This window comes from Triturus cristatus, chromosome 2_2 (assembly GCF_964204655.1).
Source record: "Triturus cristatus chromosome 2_2, aTriCri1.1, whole genome shotgun sequence".
NCBI classification, from domain to species: Eukaryota; Metazoa; Chordata; class Amphibia; order Caudata; family Salamandridae; genus Triturus; species Triturus cristatus.
In genome coordinates this window covers 1,180,046,635-1,180,070,169 of record NC_140582.1, presented here as the reverse complement: position 1 = coordinate 1,180,070,169, position 23,535 = coordinate 1,180,046,635, and the positions used below count along the sequence as shown (strand labels likewise).

The window sequence follows — 23,535 nt, the reverse complement described above, 5'->3', positions numbered from 1 at the left end:
TTGGCCCAAACACTCCCCTGGCACAGAATTTCCTCTCAATGCCTGCACTTGCCCCTCTACATTATTTTTTATTCTGACTACAGGAATGATTTGGGGGGGTTTTCCACATTGTCACTGGTTCAGTGTCACTACTAGGTGCATCAAAGCCTCCAAGACAGGCCCCTGTGGATACAGAGCTGTGTCATTGCATGTGAGCAGAACCCACCCCTTCCACCTCTGGTGACCACAGCCGAGATCCAGTGACGAGGCATCTCACAGCCTCCACCTCTACCCCAGGTAGTCAAGGGCTGACCCAGCTCTTTGACAGTTTGATGCTGTCTTTGGTGAAGTTCAGTGACCTGCAAGACGGCTGCCTGTGGCTAGCATCAGAAGTCTGCAGCGAAACTTGCACAGCCACCCGTGCATAGGAATGCATGTGCAGTCTGCACATGTGGGTGCCTGTGTTTAGGATGATCTGTCAGAGATTCATGCCTGTTGTGCTAAATGTTCATGGTTTGGTCAGCAATTAAAGCTGTCCATTATTATACATGTAGTTACCTGAAGGTGAAAGACCACAAAAAGTTAGAAAGTATTTTGGGTTTTTTAGCCACTGCTTTGACCCTGCCCCCAGATTCACTCACCCTGGCTCCCCCATTTCGTTCAGCATCACAGTTCCCTTTTTTTTTAATGCACTTCAGCCACTGAGCAGACAGCACCGTCTCCAGCCTTGTACACTGTGCCTGCTGCCACCGCTGCACTCACACTACCTTCTGAATACAGTATTCAGGACTTGCTGCCATGGGTGTGACATGAAATGTTGAGTGGTTGCAGTTACTCACTAGTCCCCGTCTCAATGATGCTCAGCTCTCCACTTCTAGATTAACTGTCTTTTCTACTTAACACTCCTTACCTTCGCTGTGAGACTAACACTTGCTTTTCAGCTGCGTGACTGCTACATGTCCTACATATCTGAAGGAAACAAACTTGAACATCCATTGCTGATCTGCACCTCTTCATGTTAGGGAAGCTTACTCTGCTGCAGCCATTACTAATTGCAAGAGAGAACCCTGTACAGCTACTGTCAGTGCTGCATATGCTCTTTGTGTGGGAGAAGAATGTGGAGATGTAGCAGTGTGTGCACCATAATATAATCACATCACACCTGCCTCTTGTGTATTTGTACTTGTGGATACAGCGCATCTGCTACGTGATTTTGCTGCCCCATGAACCGTTCATATGCTTTGCCAAGAAGTGCAGTTATTCCCATCCACACGTTTATCAGCGCATCACATCTGAGGGTTTTGTAAGCTGGACAGCAGTGAGTTGGCACTATGATGGAGAACACCCTTCTGTACTACAGGTTCATATTTCAACACAGTCTGGACTGTGCCAAAACACTTCAAGAAATGCAGTCTGCCCTCTGCCTTTAGTTACTATTTCTCTACATATGAATGTGTGTTACATGCAAAATAGTTGATAATTGAGTGCAGTGTACTGTGACACATCTGCACATATGCTGTACAGCCAGCACAACAGTTGCATTTAGGCGTGCATGACCATGCACTGCTTAATTGGACTGGCACTTGAAATATATATTGCACAGTATGTTGCACTGATTGCAGTGCAGGGTGTTTCCGTGCAGACCTACAGTAGTGATTTATGGAGGAGGTGGGGCAAGCAGTTACCTTCCCAGGACAAGTAGATATGTGTAACATTTTGTCCCCTGGCCAAGTAGATTTTTGAAACATTTCCACACCCCTGGTGGGATCCGGGCAGCCGGATGGAATAGTTGATATATTAGAGTGTGAGTCCACGGTTGCTGCAAAGTCGCTGTGTCCTCCAGATTAGTGCCATTGAGCCACTTCGTTACCCACTGCAGCTGAGCCGCTATGTATTACAACTCCAGGTAGGTAACAGCCAGCCCTCCCTGAGAGGTGGGGGCGTATAGTTTCCACAACGTGACTCTGGCCCTGGCCTTGTTCCATATGAGGTCTCGGGACATACGCTCCAATTCACGGAAGGTCTTAGTTGGGACATAAACCGGGAGGTTTGAAAAATAATACAACAACTTGGGAAGAACTATCATTTTCAGCAAGGTAACACGACTCATGACGTTCAACGGGAGTGCCCTCCAGAAGTGCACCTGTGCTCGTACCGCCGAAATTGCCCTCGTCAAATTACCCTCCAATAAATCATCTGGGGTTCGATATATATGGATCCCTAAGTATCGAAAGGTGGTGGGATACCATGGGAGCCGCGAATCGTTAATGAACACATCAGTTTCTGTTGTGGCCGCACTGAAGGGATACGCTCCAGACTTGGCCCAATTTACCCGGAATCCCGACTGTTCCTCAAACATCCTCAGCACAACTGCTATGGACGCGGGTATGTCAGTAACATCACGTACATACAATAGTAGGTCGTCAGCATACTGAGACACAGCATGCGTCCCATCCCCAAGTTGTATGCCCCACTCCTCACCTCCTCTGCGGAGTAGCATCGCCACAGGCTCCATGGCGAGAGAGAAAAGTAGCGGGGACAGCGGGCATCCCTGGCGCGTACCCCTCCGCACTCTAATAGGAGCAGACACAATCCTACCAGTGTAGACGCGGACAGTGGGGCGTTGATACAAAAGGTGTACCATGTTGAAAAAAAGATCACCTAATTCATATTTGCGCAACACTGCTGCCAGATAGGGCCATTCCAAAGAGTCGAAGGCCTTCTCCAGGTCCAAGACCAGACATCCAGAGCAGGGCCATTTTTGTGTCGTATACTGCTGTATTCTAAAAAAATCTACGGAGGTTTAGTGAGGTGTTCCTAGTGGGTACAAAACCGTTTTGATCTGGGTGCACCAATGAGCGCACCAAAGGCGAAAGACGCTTAGCTAGAAGAGACGCAAACATTTTGTAGTCGGTGTTTAGTAGTGCCAGCGGGCGGTAGGACCCCAGCAATTCAGGGTCTTTGTCAGGCTTGAGGAGGGATACTAGTAGGGCCTCATTTTGTGTGGCAGTGAGCGTGGATTCTTCCAACGCCGACTCATATACTTTCAGCAGTTGCGGCACCAATATATGTGCATAAGCCATATAAAATTCAGTCGGCAGGCCGTCCGGTCCTGGCGACTTCCCATTTGCCAAGGAGAATATGCTGTCCCGTATCTCCTCTGCAAGAAGAGGACCATTTAAGTCCTCCCGCTGTATGCGCGTGGGTGTCGGTAGATCTAACCCATCTAAATAAAGCTGTAACTCCTGTGTCGTCGCCTGCGTGCGAGACACATATAGTCCCTGATAATGAGCAACAAGTGTATCGTGTATGTCCCGCTGCGTGTAAACGAGGCCCCTAGCCACCGTGCGCACCGACGTGACAGGAGACTGCACTGCATCCTGACGTATAAGCCATGTGAGTAATTTCCCAGCCTTGTCCCCATGTGATGCGTGCGTGCCGAATGTGCGGCATAATTGAGACATCGTAACCGTTCTAGCAGGCTGGCATGCTCCTATCTATAGCCATCAAGCTGGCCTCGGGGTCCCCCTGCTGTGTGGTCGCCCGTTTCCTCTCTAAAGTGGTGAGTTCTTTTTCCAGCTGCACTCTAATGCCCGCCTGCGCGCCCAAACAGTGACAGCGGACTACTACCTTAAGGGCATCCCACACAAGTAGGGGCAAGGAAGCCATGCCGGCGTTCTCCTCAAAGTACTGTGTCACAGTCGTGGCCAGGAGGTCTCGGAAGGGCGCATCGAGTAAAACATCCGGCTGAAGGCGCCACGTAGGTATCGGCGGCACCGTATCATCCCATTGCAATTCTACCATGTGCGGATTATAATCAGAGTGTGTGCGCACCATATGTATGAACCAGATATGCTCAAAAGCAGGTCAGTGGATATCATAATGCGATCCAAACGTACATGAAGACCATGCGCCCCGAATAATAAGAATATATCCTGTCCTGCGGGTGATGGTGGCGCCATGCGTCAAAAAGACGCCAATGTGTAGCCCACTGATTCAGTACTTTCGCAGCAGCATGTGTAGCTGTGCCAGACAAGGGAGGGAAGGAGCGATCTAGCGATACATCCATAACACAGTTATAGTCTCCGCCCAGAATCATGGGGACATCTAGCCAATCAGCTAGTCTGTGAGAGACCGTTTCCAGGAAGGCTGCTTGTTCCGTGTTGGGTGCATACATTGACGCAAGTATAACCTGCCTCCCATCCAAAACACCCCGGACCACGACGTACCTGACCTCTGCATCTGTGCAAGAGTCCAGCACCCAGAAGGGAGTCCCCGGCCTGACCCACACCAACACCCCACGTGCATATGCTGAATATCCTGTCGCATACAGTTGACCCCGCCAGCGCCTATGCAGCCGGGCTACTTCCGACTTCTGTAAATGTGTTTCTTGCAATAATGCAATTTGGACATGATGGCGTTTCAAGTAGGAATAAATAAGGTAGCGACGTGATGGACTATGGATGCCCCTCACATTCCAGGTGCCAATCTTCATGGGTGCCATGTTGTTGGAAAGTTAGGGGCATATGTGGGCCAGGCAGGCCTGAGGGCGGGGCGGGCAGGGTAATTCACGTGAGTATAAGTCTAGAGGCCACTCCCCAGTGTTGAGCAGTCTCATAGGTGTCCCGTCTCAAAATGTAGAATTTGGCATTCAGGGGAATAAAACAATCCGCATCAAATTTAAACAAAAAAACAAAATCACATTGGCTACCACACAACTCGCAGCCACTCAAACTGAAGAAAAATACCAAAAGGGCGAATATGCAACAGGCAATCATCCTAACCACATATGTAACCATCGTACAATCTACGTCTAAGGGGGTGAACTGTGCGCTATGGACTAAAAAATGTAAAGCGGAAAAAAGAGTATCCCCGGAGCTCCCCTGTAACCAGGAAAGTATAGGCCCACCTGCTCATTGCCCCCCCAGGGGGTGCCCAGTGATCTCCACCAGTGGAAACAAATATAAAGACTTGGCGTGTACCTGCCGTGTGAGAGGTGCTTCCCATTCCATGACACAGAAGATGAACCAATCATGAGGGGCATCACTACAATAGATCAACCGGACATATGACATTTAGCGTGTAAAACAACATACAAATCACAACTTTCAGCCATATACTTGCGTGTAAAGTCCCAGGACATGGAATGTATCGAGGGGAGCGAACAGCAACAATTGTCAGGCTAAATCATCGGCAGTCTGTGGAGTGACTATCGGCAGTTCATAAGAGTCTTGCGTGGTGAGAGGGTCGTCCGAGAGGTCTTCGGCTTCGCTATCTTGTTCTTGCTGGCTTGTGACAGACTTGCTCTCCTCCACCTGCGACCCGCTGATACTCGCCACAGCCTGAAGGGTGCCGCCCTGGCCTCGCGGCACCTGGTCCAGATCGGGTCCCGCCGTCTGTGATGAGTGCAATCGCTTCAGCCTCCGCACGCGGAGACGTTGACGACGAGGAGCTGTGCCCAGGTGGTTTGTCCCTTGTATGAACACAATACAAAAAACAAGGGTCCTAACTCAATAGTTACCACAACACAATAATGTCATTCAGTTATATCTTTTCAAGTTTAGAGCTAAGAGAGATCATTTAAAGTAGCTCAGAATATTCAATATGGCGTCTTAACATAAAATGATGCAACATCCAGCACACGATTCATCATTATTTATTTACAAAAAGAGCATAATTTGCATAATATTCGGCGCATGGTTGCTCCAGAGGGAACGTCCATAAAAAGGAGAGTGCTGAGAAGTGAATGTGTACAAGCAGAAGATTAGAAAAACAATAGAGCAATTATTAAGAACCTTTTCAAAGTACACGGTTATAATTCACCGTAAAAGGTGTCCTGGTAACGTTTGAACATATCAACAAACAGTTCTAGATATTCCTTCCTCAGAACTTAATTCATATTGTAGCACGTTGGGGAATAACGTATACCAGGCTTAACAACAAGGGGGTGTCGACGTTTCGACCCGTCTTGGGGTACAGAGGTATTTTGAGACCTTGACCGTGCGGGTCTTCTTCAGGACAACAGAGGGTATTGGGGCAACCTGACGTAGTCCTTGACTTGACTTCTGTGTCTACTATGAATCCCGGTACGACTCTACCACAGATCACGAATCACAATAATTCAGTTAACATGTATGCAGTCCTGCTTGGTTAATTCCACAGGCTGTCGAGCTGAAATTAAGCAGAAATAAAACTGCAATGGTCGAATCAATCAATTATGCAGTGTCACGGGCCTTCTATTTACGGGAGAGGAAACGGAATCGATTTAGGCATCTCGTTTCCAGTCGCTAGCCGCGCTGCGTCCATAAGGGTCCGTGCTTCCCGTCGCGTCTCAACCTTGTATGAACAGGCAGATGCACAGCCCCCGCTGGGGAATAGGTGTCCAGCCAGCTCTCTGCTTCCTCAGGTGTAGCGAAAAAGTGCGTTTTGCCACTGGCCACAACTCTCAGGCGCGCCGGGAACAACCGGGAATATTTTAACTTGTATTGCCGGAGGCGTCTCTTCACTGCCATGTAACAGTGTCTTTGTCGTTGCACTTGAATCGTATAATCAGGGAAAAACATCACTTTTTGATTGTCTACTTGGACATCATGCATCTTCCTGGTTTCCTGCAAGATGGCGTCCCTGTCCCGATAATTCAGTAGCCTGATCAGGAGCGGCCTGAGGTTCGATCCTGACGGTAGTGGTCGGGTTGGCACCCGGTGTGCTCTTTCCACCACAAAATACGGGGATAAGGTCCCTTCCGGTAGGGTGTGCGCAGCCAGGACTCCGCATAGGCAGCAGGAGTCCTCCCCTCCTTTTCCCTCCGGCAGACCCACCACTCAGACGTTATTACATCGGGCCCGGCCTTCCGCGTCCTCTGCCCTGTCCTCAAGGAAGTCCACCCTATTGAGGAGCTGTTGTATGTGCTTGTCAGCTACCTGCACGTTTGGTGACACCTCCGCCATCTTGGTTTCCAGCGCTTCTATTCGGTCCGCCAATTTGCGGTGGTCTGCATGAAGAAGCGTTAGATCGATAATCGCTTTGTCGATTTTGCCCTCCAGGGCAGTACGGGTATGGTTCAGGGTTTCCCCCAGTTTCTCCACAGCAGCCAGGACCGCGTCCAACTTGCCAGACCTAGCAGCTGGGGACTCTGCTTCCGCCATTCCACCCACTGCGGCCTGCACCTGCGGGGGGGTGGCCGAGGATTCAGGCTCGTTCATCTTACCCCGTCTGCCCCGCGACATCGAACCTGGTGCGCCCACGGCTCAAGCCAGGCAAGCCAGGACCATTCCAATGCTATTAGGCCCGGGGGCTGCTGCCCCGCCCGTGCACTCGCACTTTCTTCCACCAGCTACACAGGTCACTGCAATCGGCCAGTTCCCGGGGCAGGGCACGGAGACTTTACTCAGGGCAACGCCGCAGAGGCTGGGACACGGGCATGCCACCCAATGCCCACTCGGCTACTTGGTCCTCACCTTTCAAGATTCAGGGCTCTACCTCATCTGCAGGGCCGCCACAGGACGCCAAGGATCACCGTCCGCTCCACCCCCAGCTGGGGTCCAGTAAAAGCCACGCAGGGCCTCCAGCGCATGTATCTCTGCCACAGGCGGCACAGACCAGGCCCGCGGGTCGGGCAATCGTGCCAGGGAAGGGCCGGTGTCCACAGCGCCAGCAGCCGCCACCCGCGCAGGGTCCGGAAGTCGCCTGGAGCCACCCGCGGGAGAGCGGGACAAAAAGAGCAGCCAGGTCCTCAACGTAGGGCAGCAGGCCTCCGGTAGCGCCCACCCCAGCAGCGGCGGGCTGCAGCGGCAGATCCAGCGACAGCGAGTGCGACACGCTGTGAGGCCCAGTGGGTGGAGCCGAGCCCCAGGCTAGCGCAATTCACCTCGCCGGCGCGGCGGCTCCTCGCCCGGCCTCAGGGAAGGTAACGGGTACCGGTGCGGAGTGTGCCGTCCGATCGCCCCCAAACTTGCATCGGAGCCGCAGGAATCCTTAGTCCCTCTTTGTTTAGCATATATGTGGCTCCCTTGGCCAGCATTATCAGAAGCTGCGGGTTTGAGACAATATCTTATGCAGACGACATGCAGCTGTTCCTATAGAGGAAGATGTCACAATAATAAAGCAAAAGTTCAAAAACCGCATGTCCACTACAGCAAGCTGGATGAGGAAGAATTTCCTTCAGCTGAACTCCACCAAAACCGAGATATTGCTATTTGGGACAACAGAAGAGCTGTGGACCTCCGATTGCTGGTCTTCAGAACTGGGAGATGCACCTTCCCCAATGAAATGGGCAAAGGATTAGGCATCAGAATCGACAATAAACTGTTGATGGATGAACATGTTAAATCACTCTCGGGAGCCTGCTTTGGAACAATGAGGACGCTTAGGAAGACATTCCCGTGGATCCCTCTTGCGGCCAGGAAGTCTCTGATTCAGTCGTTTTTGATCAGTCGACTAGACTATGGTAACTCCCTGCTTGTGGGAATAAGGGAAGACCTGGCATCAAAACTGCAGGTGGTCCAAAACACGGCAGCCCGCCTAGCCCTGAATAAGCCAGCATGCACGCCCTCTGCTCCTCTCCTACATCAACTGCACTGGCTCCCTATGAGGAAGCGGGCCATCTTTTAAATTGTTATGTACGGTCTTTAATTCTCTACAGGGGAACGGCCCTGCCTACTTGAAGTAAAAACTTGAATTGTGCCGACTAACGCTGCAATCGCTCTCTACTCTGTACTCGGAGGATCAGAAAGTTCAAGTTAGGTGGCCGGGCGTTCTCTTATCTTGCCCCTCAGCATTGGAATAGGCTCCTGTGAGAAAGTGGCTCTGTATATACTGTTCCCAAATAGGTACAGTGTGTACAGAGTCCACAGTCCCCAGAGGTTTGGCAATGGTTAAAGTTAGATATAACCTTACTCTCTAAAGTGGTAGCTTGGTTGAGCAGTAAGGCAGTATCAGAGGACAGTGTAAAGCATTTGTTGTACACACTCAGTCAGCAAATGGTCTCACACACTCAAGAACTGAACTCTAGGCCAATGGTTTATATAAAAAATATATGGTTGTTTTATTTTAGAACCAACAATAGGTATCAAAATATACTTTCTCAGAATGAGATGCTTTAGTTAAATACTTTGCAGTAGGCAATTGACTTTTGCAGGTAATAGTTAGTTTGTTGCAATAGGCAACATAATTTCAAACACAATAATACATTGAGCTCAATGGGAATTTTAAGTTCGGTGCGATTGATTACTTTCAGGATTACTTTTCTAACTCCAGGACTGGATCCTAGATTCAGTCCTGGGACAGTTCTTGGAAACCAGTGAGTAAATTTGTTTGTTACTGTTGTGATTTTTAAGCAATATTTTGCTATTTTAAAAGTTGACACTTAGAAACTTTTTCTAATCAATTTACAAATGTTATCCTATGGAAGGAAATTCACTTAGCAGGTAAGTGGGGGTATGGTTACTTTTTCTAGGTCAGTGTTGGATCCTAGATCCAGCACTAGTGTACCACCTGTAAGCAGTTGAGAAACTGCGTTTGTTACACAGGCGATTTTTAAGGAATATTTATAAGTTTGAAAAATCGACACTTAGAAGAAATTTCACAGAAAAACAGTCAATGGTTTCCTATGGGAGAAAATTGAGTTAGTGGTAAGTACGATCGTAAGTACTTTTCAAGGTCAGTGCTGGGCACCAAGATCCAGTACTGGGATCTCTCCTAATAGCAGGTGAGTATTTACGTTTTCGTTACTCGGTTGATTTTAGGTGAATATTTTAAAGTTTAGAAATTCCACACTTAGAAGAAATTTCAAGAGGAACCAGTCAATGTTTCCCTATGGAGGAAAAGTGAGTTATCGGCTTCTGGGTAAGTACTCGACTGGCAGAGTTAAGGTACTGGGCATAGACTCAGGAGTCTCCCAGGGTCAGGTAAGTACAGTTGTTGCACCCTCAGCGGCACAGGGGCAGCTGGGTGAAGAGTGAGTAAGGCCCAATGTTATCCTATGGAACGCAGGGGGCCCTTGGTTGGTGGCTGCTGGCAAGCAGGCCACGCGGCTGTGGGAGCTGGTCTCCTGGTCACTTGCTCAGGGCAAATGGGGAAGTAGATAGGAGTAGAAGTTGCACTGCCAAGGCCACTGGGGCGGCTGGGTGCTTTTGAGCCTTCGGGCGCTCAATGGATTGCTATGGAAAAGCTCAAGGACGAACAAAGGCTGCAAGCTCGGGGACGAAGATTCTTCAGGTGCCACCACCACTTCGAGAGGTAAGTTAGGTAGTTGGAGGATAGGTAGGTACCCAGGAGTCGGGCACAGGGGGCTGCCGGGTGCAGGGGTGCCTTTTGGTGTCAGGAAATCTTACCCTCTGTTGCTCGCGGTTGGGGGGGTCCCTGGTTCTGAGGCTGCAGGCGTCGTCAGGAGCGTCGAGGTGGGTCCTTGGGTGCCGGATTCGGGGTCACAGTCGCCGGGGGGACGTCTTCTGGGTCTTTGTCCACTCCGGCACAGGCCAGGCTTGGCGGTTGCAGTGTGTTCAGGGTTCGCGGTTCCGGGCTGATGCCAGGGGTTAGATACTTGCTTTGAGCAGAGCCACTGCTCGTGGGAGTCCCAGGTGCTCAGAGTCACAAGGTAGCCAGGTCCTCCGGGGTTTGTGTGGTTGCTGGCCACAGGAGGTGATGGGATTTAGCAGGAGCAGGTTCGAGGGTCGACAGGCCGGTAGGGCTGGGGCCAAAGCAGTTGCTGTCTTTCTCTTCTTAGCAGCTGCATGTTAGAATCCGGGGTCTCTGGTTGGTGCAGGTATGCACTTGCGACCAGCAGGGACCCTTTCCTCTAAGTCAGGGCAAAGAATAACTCGTGAAAAATAACCCCTGCTCACCCTCTAGGTAACGTGGCGCGAGCAGTCAGGCTAAATTCCAGAGGGCATGAGGTTAAGCATTTAGGGTGTCCCACAATAACCACCAACCCACCACACAGAGACACCAGACTGTATTTTATCAAAATAAAGCTCTTTATATAAAGACTCTTTAAGCAGGCTTCAAAATACAGTTATCTTTCAAAGAGGGTTCCAGTTACTTGTATGCAATGTTCCAGGAGGCCACAGTTCTTAAAAGGCAAAATCAGGTGCAATTTCTGCTTCTTCGGGGTCCGTGCGCACCGTAGCGCTGAATGTACGCTCCGTACCGGTGTCGGTACGCTTCGTACCCCACAAGTGCTATTCCTCCTTCGCCTCACGCTTCCTGCGTGAGGAAGCGTATGGATATTTAAACCGTACGGGCCGTACAGTCGCAAGTACGCGCCGTACGGGCTTGGTACGAATCTCGCTAAGCCTCACGCTTCCCGCGTGAGCAGCGTACCGGGACGGTGGCGTACAGCGTAGTACGGATTGTATCGAGGAGGGTACGTGTCGTACAGGGGCGTTTGGAGCGCACAGTACCTTATTCTTCAAAGGAAGTTCGCGGCGGCTTCGGCAGTCACAGGGGGGGGCGTCCCACTTCGCGTTGTAGTCTTCACTCGCAGAGGACCACAGTGCTTGGGGGGGCGCCTCGGGACTTCCACAGCTCGCCTCGAGGTGGGAGGAAGGAGGGGCGGCTCGGGGGTGAATTCAACGCGCAGCGCTGCAACGTCGTCCAGCGATGGCGAACCGGTGGGCGTCAGTCCTTGCGATGGGCTCTACGGCTGTCACGGTGCTCACAGCAGCACAGTCTGGTGGAGGTCGCGGTGCTCGGCAGGATGGGGCGCACAGGTTCTCTGGAGGCAATTCGCCAGCAGCAGCTTCCTTTTCCTCTTTTTGGGGGGGGGGGGGGGGGGGGGGGTGGGAGGGGGGGTAGCGCCCACTGTTCCTGGGGCGCAGTTCAGGGGGCAAGTTCACCAGCAAGCCCTTGGAGATTGTTCACAAAGCACAAGTTGATTCAAAGTCTTTCTTAGTCTTTTCCTCTCCTTCTTGCAGCAAGGCACCCACCACAGGCTTAGAGACAGTAGTCCTCCATGTAGCTTTCCCAGGTCCTCCTCTTCAGGCAGAGTTTCTTCTTGGCGTAAACAGGATCTGATTTCTTAGGAGCAGGGCTCCTTCTTTTATACACAGTTTCTTTTGTTCTTTGTCGCCAGGGGGCCTGTGCCTGGCTCAGTCCGGTTTTGGAGCACTTTGTTGTGGTGACTCTGCTCTTTCCTTTCAGTGCACAGGGCAGAGACATAAGCCGCTCCACAGGGGGCGGAGCCAGCATTGTGGTGGCAGAGCACAGGTCTATTCAGAGTCAAGGTGTACTCCTCCCACCCATCCTGGTGTAATCTCTCTACCCACCACCTGGCAGCCAGCCTGTCCTGGAATTCCCAGCCCTGCCCCTCACTGAAACTAGGCAGCACACACACACACAAAGCAGAGGCGGACTGAAATGGCTAAGCAAGTAAATACTAACTTTCTAAAAGTAGTATTTACAAACACAGGATATTAAAATAAACTTTACTAAAAGAAGTATTTTATTATTCTGAGTTCAGGCATACTAAACTTGACTTTCTACCATGCTCTCTGAGTCCGCTGGGATTATAGAGTGTAATAATTCCAACAGCCCATTCTGGCCTATGGAGAGCAGGTAGCCTTCAATAGTGAAAAATGAAAATGGCTGTAATTCACTATTAGGACATGCCACACACATCAGGGAATGTCCTACCTTATGCCTACATGCACCCTGCCCTTGGGCCTACCATAGGGGTGACTAATATGTAGTTAAGGGAAGGTTTAGGGACTGGCAAGTAGGAGCACTTGCGCAGTCAGCATGACAGTACCAGACTGCACGCAGGTTCTGCAATGGCAGACCTTAGACACATTTTACTAGGCCACTTCTGTGGGTGGCACAACCAGTGCTGCAAGCCCACCAGCAGCATTTGCATTTACAAGCCCTGGCACTCCTGGTGCACTTTACTAGGGGCTGATAGTAAACCAAATAAGCCAAACATGGACACCAATCAATGTATACACTTTTCATAGGGAGCACTTGCACTGTAGCACTGATTGGCAGTGGCACAGTGCCCTGAGCAGCTAACACCAACAAAACACATGAGGCACATCAGCAAAAAGTGGAAGGGAAACTCACGCCAAGGTGCCAGGTCTAACACTGCACGGCAGGTCTTCTTTCTTCTTGATCTTCTTTGCTGGTTTAGAATCTGGAATATAAGGAAGGTAGGTTCAGGGTGCCCCTAAATACAAAATTTAGGGGCGTTACAGGTAGGTAAAGGGCAGGAACCACTGGGTCCCTGTCCTGGGGTGGGTACAACCCCTATCCTCTCCCTCTCCTGTGGGAGGGGGACAGTGGCCTAGTCCTGATTGGGTAGGGCTCCCCATCTTCAAGATGGCGAGGGCCCGGAGATGTGCTTTACCTCGCTTCCCCCAACAGAGGGGTGGGGTTGGCAGGGCTGGCACATCCCCTGTCCTTACTTGGAGTTTCCGGCCAGTCTTCCTGCCAGAGTGGGGGTCAGAACCGGTGGGGGCCAGTTGCTGAGTACAGCAAGTGGCCTGGAGAAGCTCACAAAGGCGGCATGCCTTTGAAGCTTCCGCCTGCCCATCCTGGGGGAGGAGACCTAGCACCTCGCCCAGGATGTGCATTGGGGCTCTCCACCCAGGGGTCCAGCAACATGTCTGCTGTGTGGCAGCCTCTCAGACAAGACGTGGATTATAGGTTAGGTTTCAGGGAGCATCTCTAAGATCCCCTTTGTAGTGCTTTGTACATTAAATCCCACACTGGCATCAGCGCGGGTTTAATGTGCTGAGAAGTTTGATACCAAACTTCTCAGTCTTCAGTTTTGCCATTATGGTGCTGTGGAGTTCGTGTTTGACGAGCTCCCAGCACCATATACTCTTAAATAGCAGCACTGCACTTACAGTGCCCAGGAATGGACCTGGGTACTGTAGGGGCACAGGGCTCATGCTCCTGTGCCCACACCACTGGCATAGGGAACCCAGCTAGAGGGGTGGCTGATGTATGCCAGGGCAGTGTAGGTTGTGGGCATGGCACACATGGATGTGTTATACAGTTGTCTCACCCCTGAGGCGGAAGCCGGGGGCTTTGCAGTGCTCCTATTTTAAACTTTGTGTATATTTTTAAAATACCTTATTGCATCTGGTTATCTGATTGCAAAACCTCCTCCTGCACGTCTTCTTCGCCCCTCGCGCCCGCTACACAGCGCGCATTGTCAGATCCTGGCGCTCGTGGAGAAGGGTTCGGCCATCTTGGGTGAGGGAGGGTTAGCGCTGTAGCTGCTGGCTGCCTCCCGCCCTCCCAGAGTATTTAACTAGGCGAGTAGCGCTGCGCGCTTGACTCTACAGTTGTCTCACCCCTGAGGCGGAAGCCGGGGGCTTTGCAGTGCTCCTATTTTAAACTTTGTGTATATTTTTAAAATACCTTATTGCATCTGGTTATCTGATTGCAAAACCTCCTCCTGCACGTCTTCTTCGCCCCTCGCGCCCGCTGCACAGCGCGCATTGTCAGATCCTGGCGCTCGTGGAGAAGGGGTTCGGCCATCTTGGGTGAGGGAGGGTTAGCACTGTAGCTGCTGGCCGCCTCCCACCCCTCCCACCCTCCCGCCCTCCTCACACCGGATATAAGGGCATGAACACCCGTTCGCGCAGCGGGCGGGCGCAGCGGCCGTGCCAAAGGCAAGCCCGTCTGCGCCCGGTCTGCGCCCAGGGCCAAGATTCCTGCCCCGGCCCCCCCACATCATAAGCTAGCTTACACACGCACGGCTTTGATGAAGCTTCAGCCTACCCTCTCCTGTCGATGCACCAAATTTGACCTATTACAAGTACCGATGGTTGCTAACCTGATCTGCCCCCATTGTAATAGTACGATTTGTATTAATAACTCGAACACTCCCCCTAAACTACAATGTGACGTCAACGAGGTGGTAATTCTCATGGCCCTCATTAATGCACGGTCACTGAGCAAACATAGCCAGGAAATAGCCGACCTAATCACCGATAACAAATTAGACGCCCTTTACATTACGGAAACGTGGACTGATGATGCATCAGCCCCCGATCTAGTAATTGCAGTTCCTCCCGGCTACAAAGCCTATCGACAGGATAGGGTTGGCAAAAAGGGAGGGGGCCTGGCCATCATAACAAGAGATCGGTTTGAGGTCCGAACATCATCTATTCCGGTTACCTCATGCGAAGCCATGCATTTCAATATAAAGTTCACAGCCCTTTTTAACTTTAAAGGAGTTCTTTTATACCGCCCCCCTGGGACAAAAGCAGCTTTTCTGACTAACTTAAGCACCATTACCGAATCGATAGCCACCGAAGAGGCCACGACTGTGATGGGTGACATGAATTTCCATTTAGAACTAGCAAATGATAGGGATACTGCTGCCCTTACAACAGACCTAGAAATATTAGGCCTCAGACAATTGGTCACCTCTCCCACCCACCAGGCAGGACATACGTTGGATGGCATTTTTTCCAACGTAGAGGGCCTGCACATACTAAATATTCAACCTATGTCATGGACGGATCACTTTGCCATATTTAGTGGCCTGACAATTAAGGATTCATCGAGGAAGAAGGTCATACTCACTAAGCCAGGCCCTTTTAAAGTTTGGAAGAATCTAAACTACACTGATCTAAAAATATTACTGGACAAAACATGCCCAGCTCTATCAGATGAACCCAATACTGCCACCTGTCAATAACATGAATGGCTTGGGGATGCTACGAATCTCCTAGCACCCACTAAAATCCATTCCAGGAATAGAAGTACACCGACCGCCCCGTGGTATACAGAGGAACTAAGAGCCCAAAAACAATTAAGTAGGAACAGGGAGAGGCAATGGCGTAGAGCTTATGACACCGAAAGCAAGATGAAATATAAAGAATCATTGGCCACTTACAAAAATATGATTGTTGCAGCCAAAAAAACATTTTTCTCACAACAAATTGAAACTGCAAAAAATTCCAGCAGGCAACTATATGACATCACTAAAACTCTATCCGGTAATGCACCAGATTTAAACCCTTCCCCTTCACAATCACTCTGTGACGCTTTGTCTGAATTCTTTTTCTCCAAGGTCAATGACATCTACCAGGCCTTTACATCAAAAATTAACATCACCAGAGCCTCCATCTTTCACATTCCCTCAGGAAACATCTTGTCTAGTTTCAGGGCTCTCACTATTGACCAAACAAAAATCATTATTGCATCCATCAAATCGGGGTCAGCTCTGGACCCTTGCCCCTCTTCAGTCCTTTCTATGGTGATGGACACTACCGCTCCGGTCATCACTCATGTTTGTAACACAATATTGAGCTCCGGTACCTACCCAGATTCCTTAAAAAACACACTGGTCAAACCCCTGCTGAAGAAACCTAGTTTAGACAAGGAAGAACTTAAGAATTATAGGCCAATTGCAAGCCTCCCTTTCCTAGCTAAAGTGGCAGAAAAAGCCATGAACCAGCAGCTTTCAGAGCATATAGAGAAACATCAGCTACTGGACGATACACAGTTTGGCTTCCGTAAATTTCATGGTACGGAAACCGCCCTTATCAAGGCAGCAGATGACATCAGAATTATCCGTGATCAGGGAGGGAGAGCATTACTTGTACTGCTAGATCTCTCGGCAGCTTTCGACACGGTCGACCACAAGATCTTGGTGGACCGTGTCGGAAGGATGGGCATTCATCACACTGCGAGAGACCTGCTCTCTTCCTTCCTGGCCGATAGAACGCAGGTGGGCACACTGGGGCCATATCAGTCGGCCAAGCTGTCACTTCCGTGTGGGGTTCCTCAAGGCTCCTCCCTCAGTCCGACACTATTTAACATCTATGTGTCGGACCTTGCAGGCGTAATCAAAGCATACGGGATGAGCCTAACCTCATACGCTGATGACACCCAACTGGTGTTGGCCATCAAAGGTGACGGCCGGGAAGTGGCAGAGCGTTTCCAAAACGGAATGAAGGCGATCGGAGAGTGGATGGCCGGTAACTGCCTGAAGCTTAATTCCAAAAAAACGGAGGTGGTCATTTTTGGTTCCCTCTCCCCGACTTGGCCTGCATCTTGGTGGCCAACAGCCTTCGGTAACCCTCCCAATCCAACCCCCAAGGTCAGGAACTTGGGAGTAATTTTTGATGATCATCTTAATTTCATGGCACACGCAAACAAAGTAGCAGCCACAGCCCATTATGATAAGGAAAATCACTCCTTTCTTACCAGAAGCTGCTGCTAAAACACTGGTTAGCTCCCTGGTCCTCTCTTCCTTAGATTATTGCAATGCACTTTTCTTAAACGCCCAAACCAGAGTAACAAAAAAATTGCAGACAATAAATAACGCAGCAGCACGTCTGCTGTCTAGAACACCTAAGTTTGCACCCATCTCTGACACCATCAGGACTTACCATTGGTTGACGATCCAAAACAGGATCAAATTCAAATCTCTTTGTATAGTCTATAAGGCACTTCACGATCAAGGACCACGTCCTCTTAAGGATCAGCTTATACTTTACAGACCGGCCAAACAGCTTCGATCCACAACTCTTAACCAATTAGTGGTTCCACGTTCCAAAACAGTCGCCTGGGATGACCGCCGATTCTTAGTTGCGGCTCCCAAGATATGGAACACTGTGCCACAACATATCAGAACTAGCCCATCACTTTCTCAGTTTCGCAAGAAACTGAAAACCTGGCTGTTTAACCAGTAACATTGCTCATGATCCTCTAACGTCTGCCACATCTTGGGGAAAGATAGCTGTCATAGTCTAGCGCCGAGACGCCTACGGGTATTCGTTCGCGCTCAATAAATGTCAAAATAAATAAATAAATAAAGAATCTTTGTTTTGTCTTGTACCCAGACACTCAGCCTGCAAGGGCAGTGTGTTTGTGTAAGGGTACAGGGCCTCTAAGGGTGGCATAATAAGTGCTGCAGCCCTTGGAGGCCTTCCCTGGTCACAAGGCCCAGGGTACCTATGGTACCATTTACCAGGGGCTGACATGTGGCCAGAGTTTGCCAATTTGGGTTTTAGGTTTTTGGGAAGGAACATAGGCCCTGGGCACCTGATTGACTGAGTGTGCCCTGGACTCCTGCCAAAGTACATTCAGCAATTCAGCAAAAAGTGGGGGCATACCATGCAAGAAAGATGGCACTTTCTCAGAGCTCCCGGATGAGATCCGTGCCTGCTCTACTTTCGCACGGTTCAAGAAGCTACTCGAAACCTGGCTGTTTTAGACTCTACTGCCTAATTGGTGTCCCTCTCTCAGGCGCTGAGATCCCTCTGGGGATGATTCGCTGCGCCATACAAATGAGTAAAATAAATAAATGTCAGTGCTTTTGTATAGCGCATTTGCAAGGTCCCATACTCCTTTTGGAATCCTGGCACCCTTTAGGATATCTGGGATTTTTGTTGACCATTGTTAAGGTGGCTAGCAAATTTAGATTAGACTAATATTTAGTTTACTGATAGATTATATTGGTCAACGAGTTGATAGATCCTGCTATCTATTTGTATAGAGTAGTAGGTATGTGGACGTGTGCGCCAGGGAAGACGTTGCTGTTTCTTATGTTCTTTTATTTGTAGTCCATGTTTCGACGTGGGGTTGGATGCTATGTTTAGATGCATTTTTTCCCGCCGCATTGCTTAGATATGATGATGTATCTGGTATATTTATTTTTATCTGGATGGTTGATAAATGTTTTGTTGAGATGATTTGGATTTACTATTGAGATAGAAAGCACATAACCATCAATTAACCTTGGAGCGATGTTGTGACCTTGAAGGCATCTATGGTATGAATTGCTGTCATTTTTTGGAGGTTATGTTTGCTTCTTTTTGGAGAATGTTTGTGTTGCAGGTATGAGGATAGTTGGTCACCAAGTAGATAGGAGATTTGGTTAGTATCTGTCCATTAAACAGGGGTGCGTTGAAATGGGATCCTGTGAGTCAATCGAGAGCTGTTTCTGTGCCTATCCACCCACACAGTGGTGGCTGTATGGTCAGATGACGCATGACAAAGCAGGGTGCAGGGGTCTGGTTTGTCCAAGAGCCTCACGAGAAGCTCAGGCTAGAGGTACTTAACGGAGTACAGTGCGGCACAGTGCTTCTCTGTGCTTCTGTCTTGGAGCTGTGCCAACTATTGGGCATCTGTATAGATCCAATCAATCTGACCTTTATTTTGATTTTTTTTTTTTAGGCTCAGCAGCAGAGGAACCTGGATAAAATTCTGTCCCATCAGCCAAAAATAGGCTCTTTGAAGAAGCCGAGAAAAGATGCTGGCTCGAGCCCTTTGAATGGCACAAGCCCCATGTCCGAGCAGGATTCTGGCATCCTAGACGTAGAGGATGACGACGAGGATGACGAGGTAATACCATGGGGAAAGGTGGTGTAGAAGATTAACTGCTGATTTGGGGTCCTTGGGTTTTAGAGTCCTGGGTTTGAATGCACGTTTTGTATCTTCACAAATAATGTTTCTGAGCAAATGCATTTGTAAACAGTTGAATGTAATGTAGCTGTAGCTCTGCAATTTAGATGTCACAACCCCGTGTTATGTAGCGTGTTCCTCCCTTCACACCATTAAAGTAGAGCTCTCTGTTGCTCTCCAGCTACTTCTGCACCATAGGCATATTATTCATACATAGCATGTATACATACGTATGATAATAAAACCAAAAACTTGAATTAGATTTACAAGCTACTGTGGGCACTTCCATTACAAGAAAGAGAGAAAAGCTATTCTGGGGTGTCCACTTGTTAAGAATGTGTTGTAGGAATGCCAACTTATCAAGTTTTGAAGATATCATTCATCGTCCGAGTTGATGCCTTCTCTGTCTATAATTTAGAAGTTAACTTTTCTTTAAAAGAGGAAGTAAGGACAGACGTCCACGAACCATGCATTAGATGAAGTGCCACTAGGAGGAAATGAAAGTGATACTCAAACCCTGCAAAAGGTTTCTAACTAGGCCTGGGCAGTAAATTCCGTTCCGTTCGCGGAATTTGCGGAATTTGGGTAATTTCGCGTTCCGCGGAGAACGCGAAATTGCCCAAAAATCTGCGTCACGCGTCTTCGCGAAATTTTTTGCTTGTTCGCGTTCTCAATATGCGTGTTCGCGAGATATTTCACCCCGAGCACGCAAACAGCGATCGCGAACAGGAAAAAAGTATCGCGGACAAGCAATTCCGCGTGTTCGCGGAATTTCTGCGTGTTCGCGGAGATTTTTTACCGTTTCGCGGAGATTTGCGTAACGCGATTTCGCAAATTCCGCCCACCCCTATTTCTAACACATCCAACATGTTGGGAAACAGTTTATTTTCCTTGCTTGATATCATTAACATAGCCCAGATACTTTTGGGTCCCACTCTCCAGCAGGGTTCCTCTTCAGATGTGGCACTACTTGGTGGTAAGAGAGGAGTCATTGTCTCAAACCAGTGAGGAGATGGATGGATGGTTGTATTTGTGTAGCGCTTGCCTAGCCGAAATACTGAGGAGTCCTGTACTGGGTCAAAGGCAAGCATAAGGTCAACGAATGATACAAGCAGATGCACTGTGATGTAGTTCTTTAAAGAGATGAGTCTTCAACTCTTTCCTAAATTGATAGATACAGGGATGTTGTTCCAGATCCTGGATGTACAGATGCAAATGGCCTGCTGCCTTGTTCTTTTTCTTTCTTACACTTCTTAGTCCACAATGTGATGGTGTCCTGGATGCTGATGTTCCGTGAACCACAAGCGATGGTGGGCTTGTCTGCCCATGGCTAGATTAACATCCCCACTAAAGCTAGTTCGCATTTCGGTCTTGGTTTCTTTCATACCATATTTCCATTTTTGTATTTCAAAAATCTGACCGTAACAGGGACGCAATCTTAAACATAGTTCTATTTTAGTAACATAACCTGTTTCCAGTGCTTAATTTGAGCCTATGGATTCTGGTGCTCGACAGCGCACGTAATTGTCAACACTGGCACTTATGATAGTCTGACACATGGTGATGCTCTGTTTAATTTAGAAACAATCAACAAAACAACACTTGTTTGTTAATTCAGTCTACCCTAAAATGGCTAATATCTGTCCCCCAAGCCATTCTTATAGCTTTGAAGGCCTTGAATAGTCTGAATTGTCACATTTGGAGGAGTATGATGATGCTTAGTAGCTGTGTTGGTACTGTCATTAGCAGCACTGGCAGAGGCAATGGGTGGTGAAATTTGCAGTGGGCTAGTAAAAAGGTCCCCCATACTTATTTTTTCACAAATAAAGCACTGCCTATTTCTACTGGTGCCCGACGGTGTGCCAACTCTAGCTAAAAATATACATAGCTATTTTTATGAGGAAAGTTTCCTTCTTGGCGGCATCCATTTTGTGTCAGACTCCATTATTTTAGCGTTGCCATTTCGTGTCAAACACCTCTGCATGACCCTCCTGGTCGTTTCTACTGATGCTTGCTAAAGTTCTAACTGTCACGACCGCCCTGCCCTTCCTGCTCCTTGCGGTTAAGCCAATTCCAAAAAGGGGAACAGAGAATTGGCCTCTCAACGCCCTCGGACTGGACTCCTGCACGCACCCATCCTGTTTCGCAAGATTTGATCACGACACTGTCCCAGAACTTTCTTTCACATATCCTGTTTGTCAAGATCTGTTTGATTCTTTCACGTACATATCCCGTTTGGCAAGATCTGTCCTAATCGATTGCACCATCTGTTGCGGCACCAGTCCTGCCTGAACGAAGAATGGCGTAACTACAGCCCCATCCGAACTGGTTCCTTAGGGAGGGGAAATATGTATATAAGGCCTGTAAGCAGCGGAGTAAAGCAGCAGCCTCCTCTGTCTTGTCACCGACGAGCTTGGGACTCTGTTCCATAGCCCGGGCTATTTTAATAAAACCTTGTTCCTCCTGCAGACGAAGGCTCCTGTGTCTCCTTTTTTGATATAAGGAGGTATGGTAGACTTGGGCGGTTCCCCTGCCGCCGAGACCCAGTAAGTGGGTAGTACGGCTCTACAAAATGGCACCCGAACAGGGGCCCCACGAGCGCGAAGGTCAGGCCCGGTGGATGTGAAGGATTCTTGCAGTCCGGTAGCCGAACGACTCGCCCGCTGTTCCTCCCCGCCCGGTCTGGGCCACATGACCGCGTCCTCGCTGGGGTCCCCCAACAGTGATTTCTGGAACAGGACACGGCCCTACGTCTGCAGAAGAGAACTACCCCGGTCAGGTAAGGGTGGGCTGATCATCTGTATGATTGCGCTCTTATTGACGTTTGCAAAAGCCAAGCCAGCGAGGTGAGTTTTTTAAAGCCCGCTGTTGTTTGCATTATCTGTTTTCGGTCCTTTTTAGTATGCCGGCGAATAGTAAGCTTAAGAAATTATGTTGTTGTATGTGTACGCAGGACTCCCAGCTGGAGGCGGCTTGCCCGCTTCCTCCAGAAGGGACGCCTGGTCACACTATGTACGCAAAACATGGCCCATCTGCAATAACGTTTTCCTCCCTTTGGACTAAGTATACCAAACGAGCCGTTCCCGATTTACAATGGCCCCCTTATGGGTCCTTTGATCCACAGGTTCTTGCAAATCTAGAGGAACAGCTATTTAAACGGAAGGTCCGTCCCTCGATGTTTGAGTCTGTCAGGCTGTGGAGGAAGGAAATTGAGCAGAGAGCAAAGAAGGAAAAGGCACTAGAAAGGAAACGAGAGCGGATGTCAATGGCTGACCATGCTAGGGAGCACTTAACAGGACCGAATGGAAAAATCTGTAGAGATAGCTGATAGGGAACATAGGTCGCGGGTGCAGAAGTGCTACCCGGCCCGTGAAGAGAAAGGAAAAGGCTTTATGGAGAGGGGAGAACAGGACGATTCCCTGCTCGATACCATGTTGGAAAGTCCTCGTGCTTATGCCCCCATGTAGCCAGCGCTGACCCCCCCCGCCCCGCATGCAGCTGCACCAGCCGTGCTACACACTCCTGCCCCCACTGCCCTTCCTACTGTTCCCCCTGTCCCACCAACTCCCCCTATTTTGATGCCTATAACACCAACTGCGCACGCTACCCCTGTCCTCGCTGCGGGAATGACAACGAGTCCCCATCTGCCCAATACCTGCAGCTTTAACCCTGCCCGCCCCCTCCCTTCTTCCCCGTGGTCTACGGTTAAGCAGGATTTATATAGATTATTGAATTCCTCCCTCTGGGAATCATCAGACACAGATGTGAGGTGTCTCAACATACCCCCTCATGTGGTACGCATTCAGCCAGGCGCCCTTCTCCCCCGCCTCCGGCAGTATCGACTACCCCCGGGAGGAGAAGTCGCCCTTTTAACAATAATATTTGAATTGATGGACAAGGGCGTAGTGGAGGAGACATGTGGTAATATCTGTAACAGTCCCATTATTCCGGTTCTTAAGAAGACCAATGGAGATGCTCTCTCCCCTAAAATATACAGATTTGTGATTGACCTGAGAGCCCTTAACAAAATAACGATCTCCCAATACCCTGTTGTCCCCGACATTACAGCCGTCTTGACGATGGTCCCTTCTGACGCTACGCACTTTTCTGTCATAGACCTGAAGAATGCTTTTTTCGGTATTCCTATACATCCTGACAGACATTTTTTTGGTTTCTCCCTTGGCGGGCGGAGCT

The 23,535-nt window shown here is 49.4% G+C and overlaps 1 protein-coding gene across 2 annotated transcripts in view; it reads left to right on the top strand.

Moving 5' to 3' along the window:
- The window catches only part of EXOC6B (exocyst complex component 6B), a 1,605,823-nt gene that overhangs the window by 413,551 nt on the left and 1,168,737 nt on the right, over positions 1-23,535 (top strand). For both annotated transcript variants that reach the window (XM_085642756.1, XM_085642755.1), the window contains exon 7: positions 19,114-19,281. In XM_085642756.1, coding sequence (XP_085498882.1) covers positions 19,114-19,281 — 168 coding nt within the window. The remainder of the gene's footprint in view (positions 1-19,113; positions 19,282-23,535) is intronic.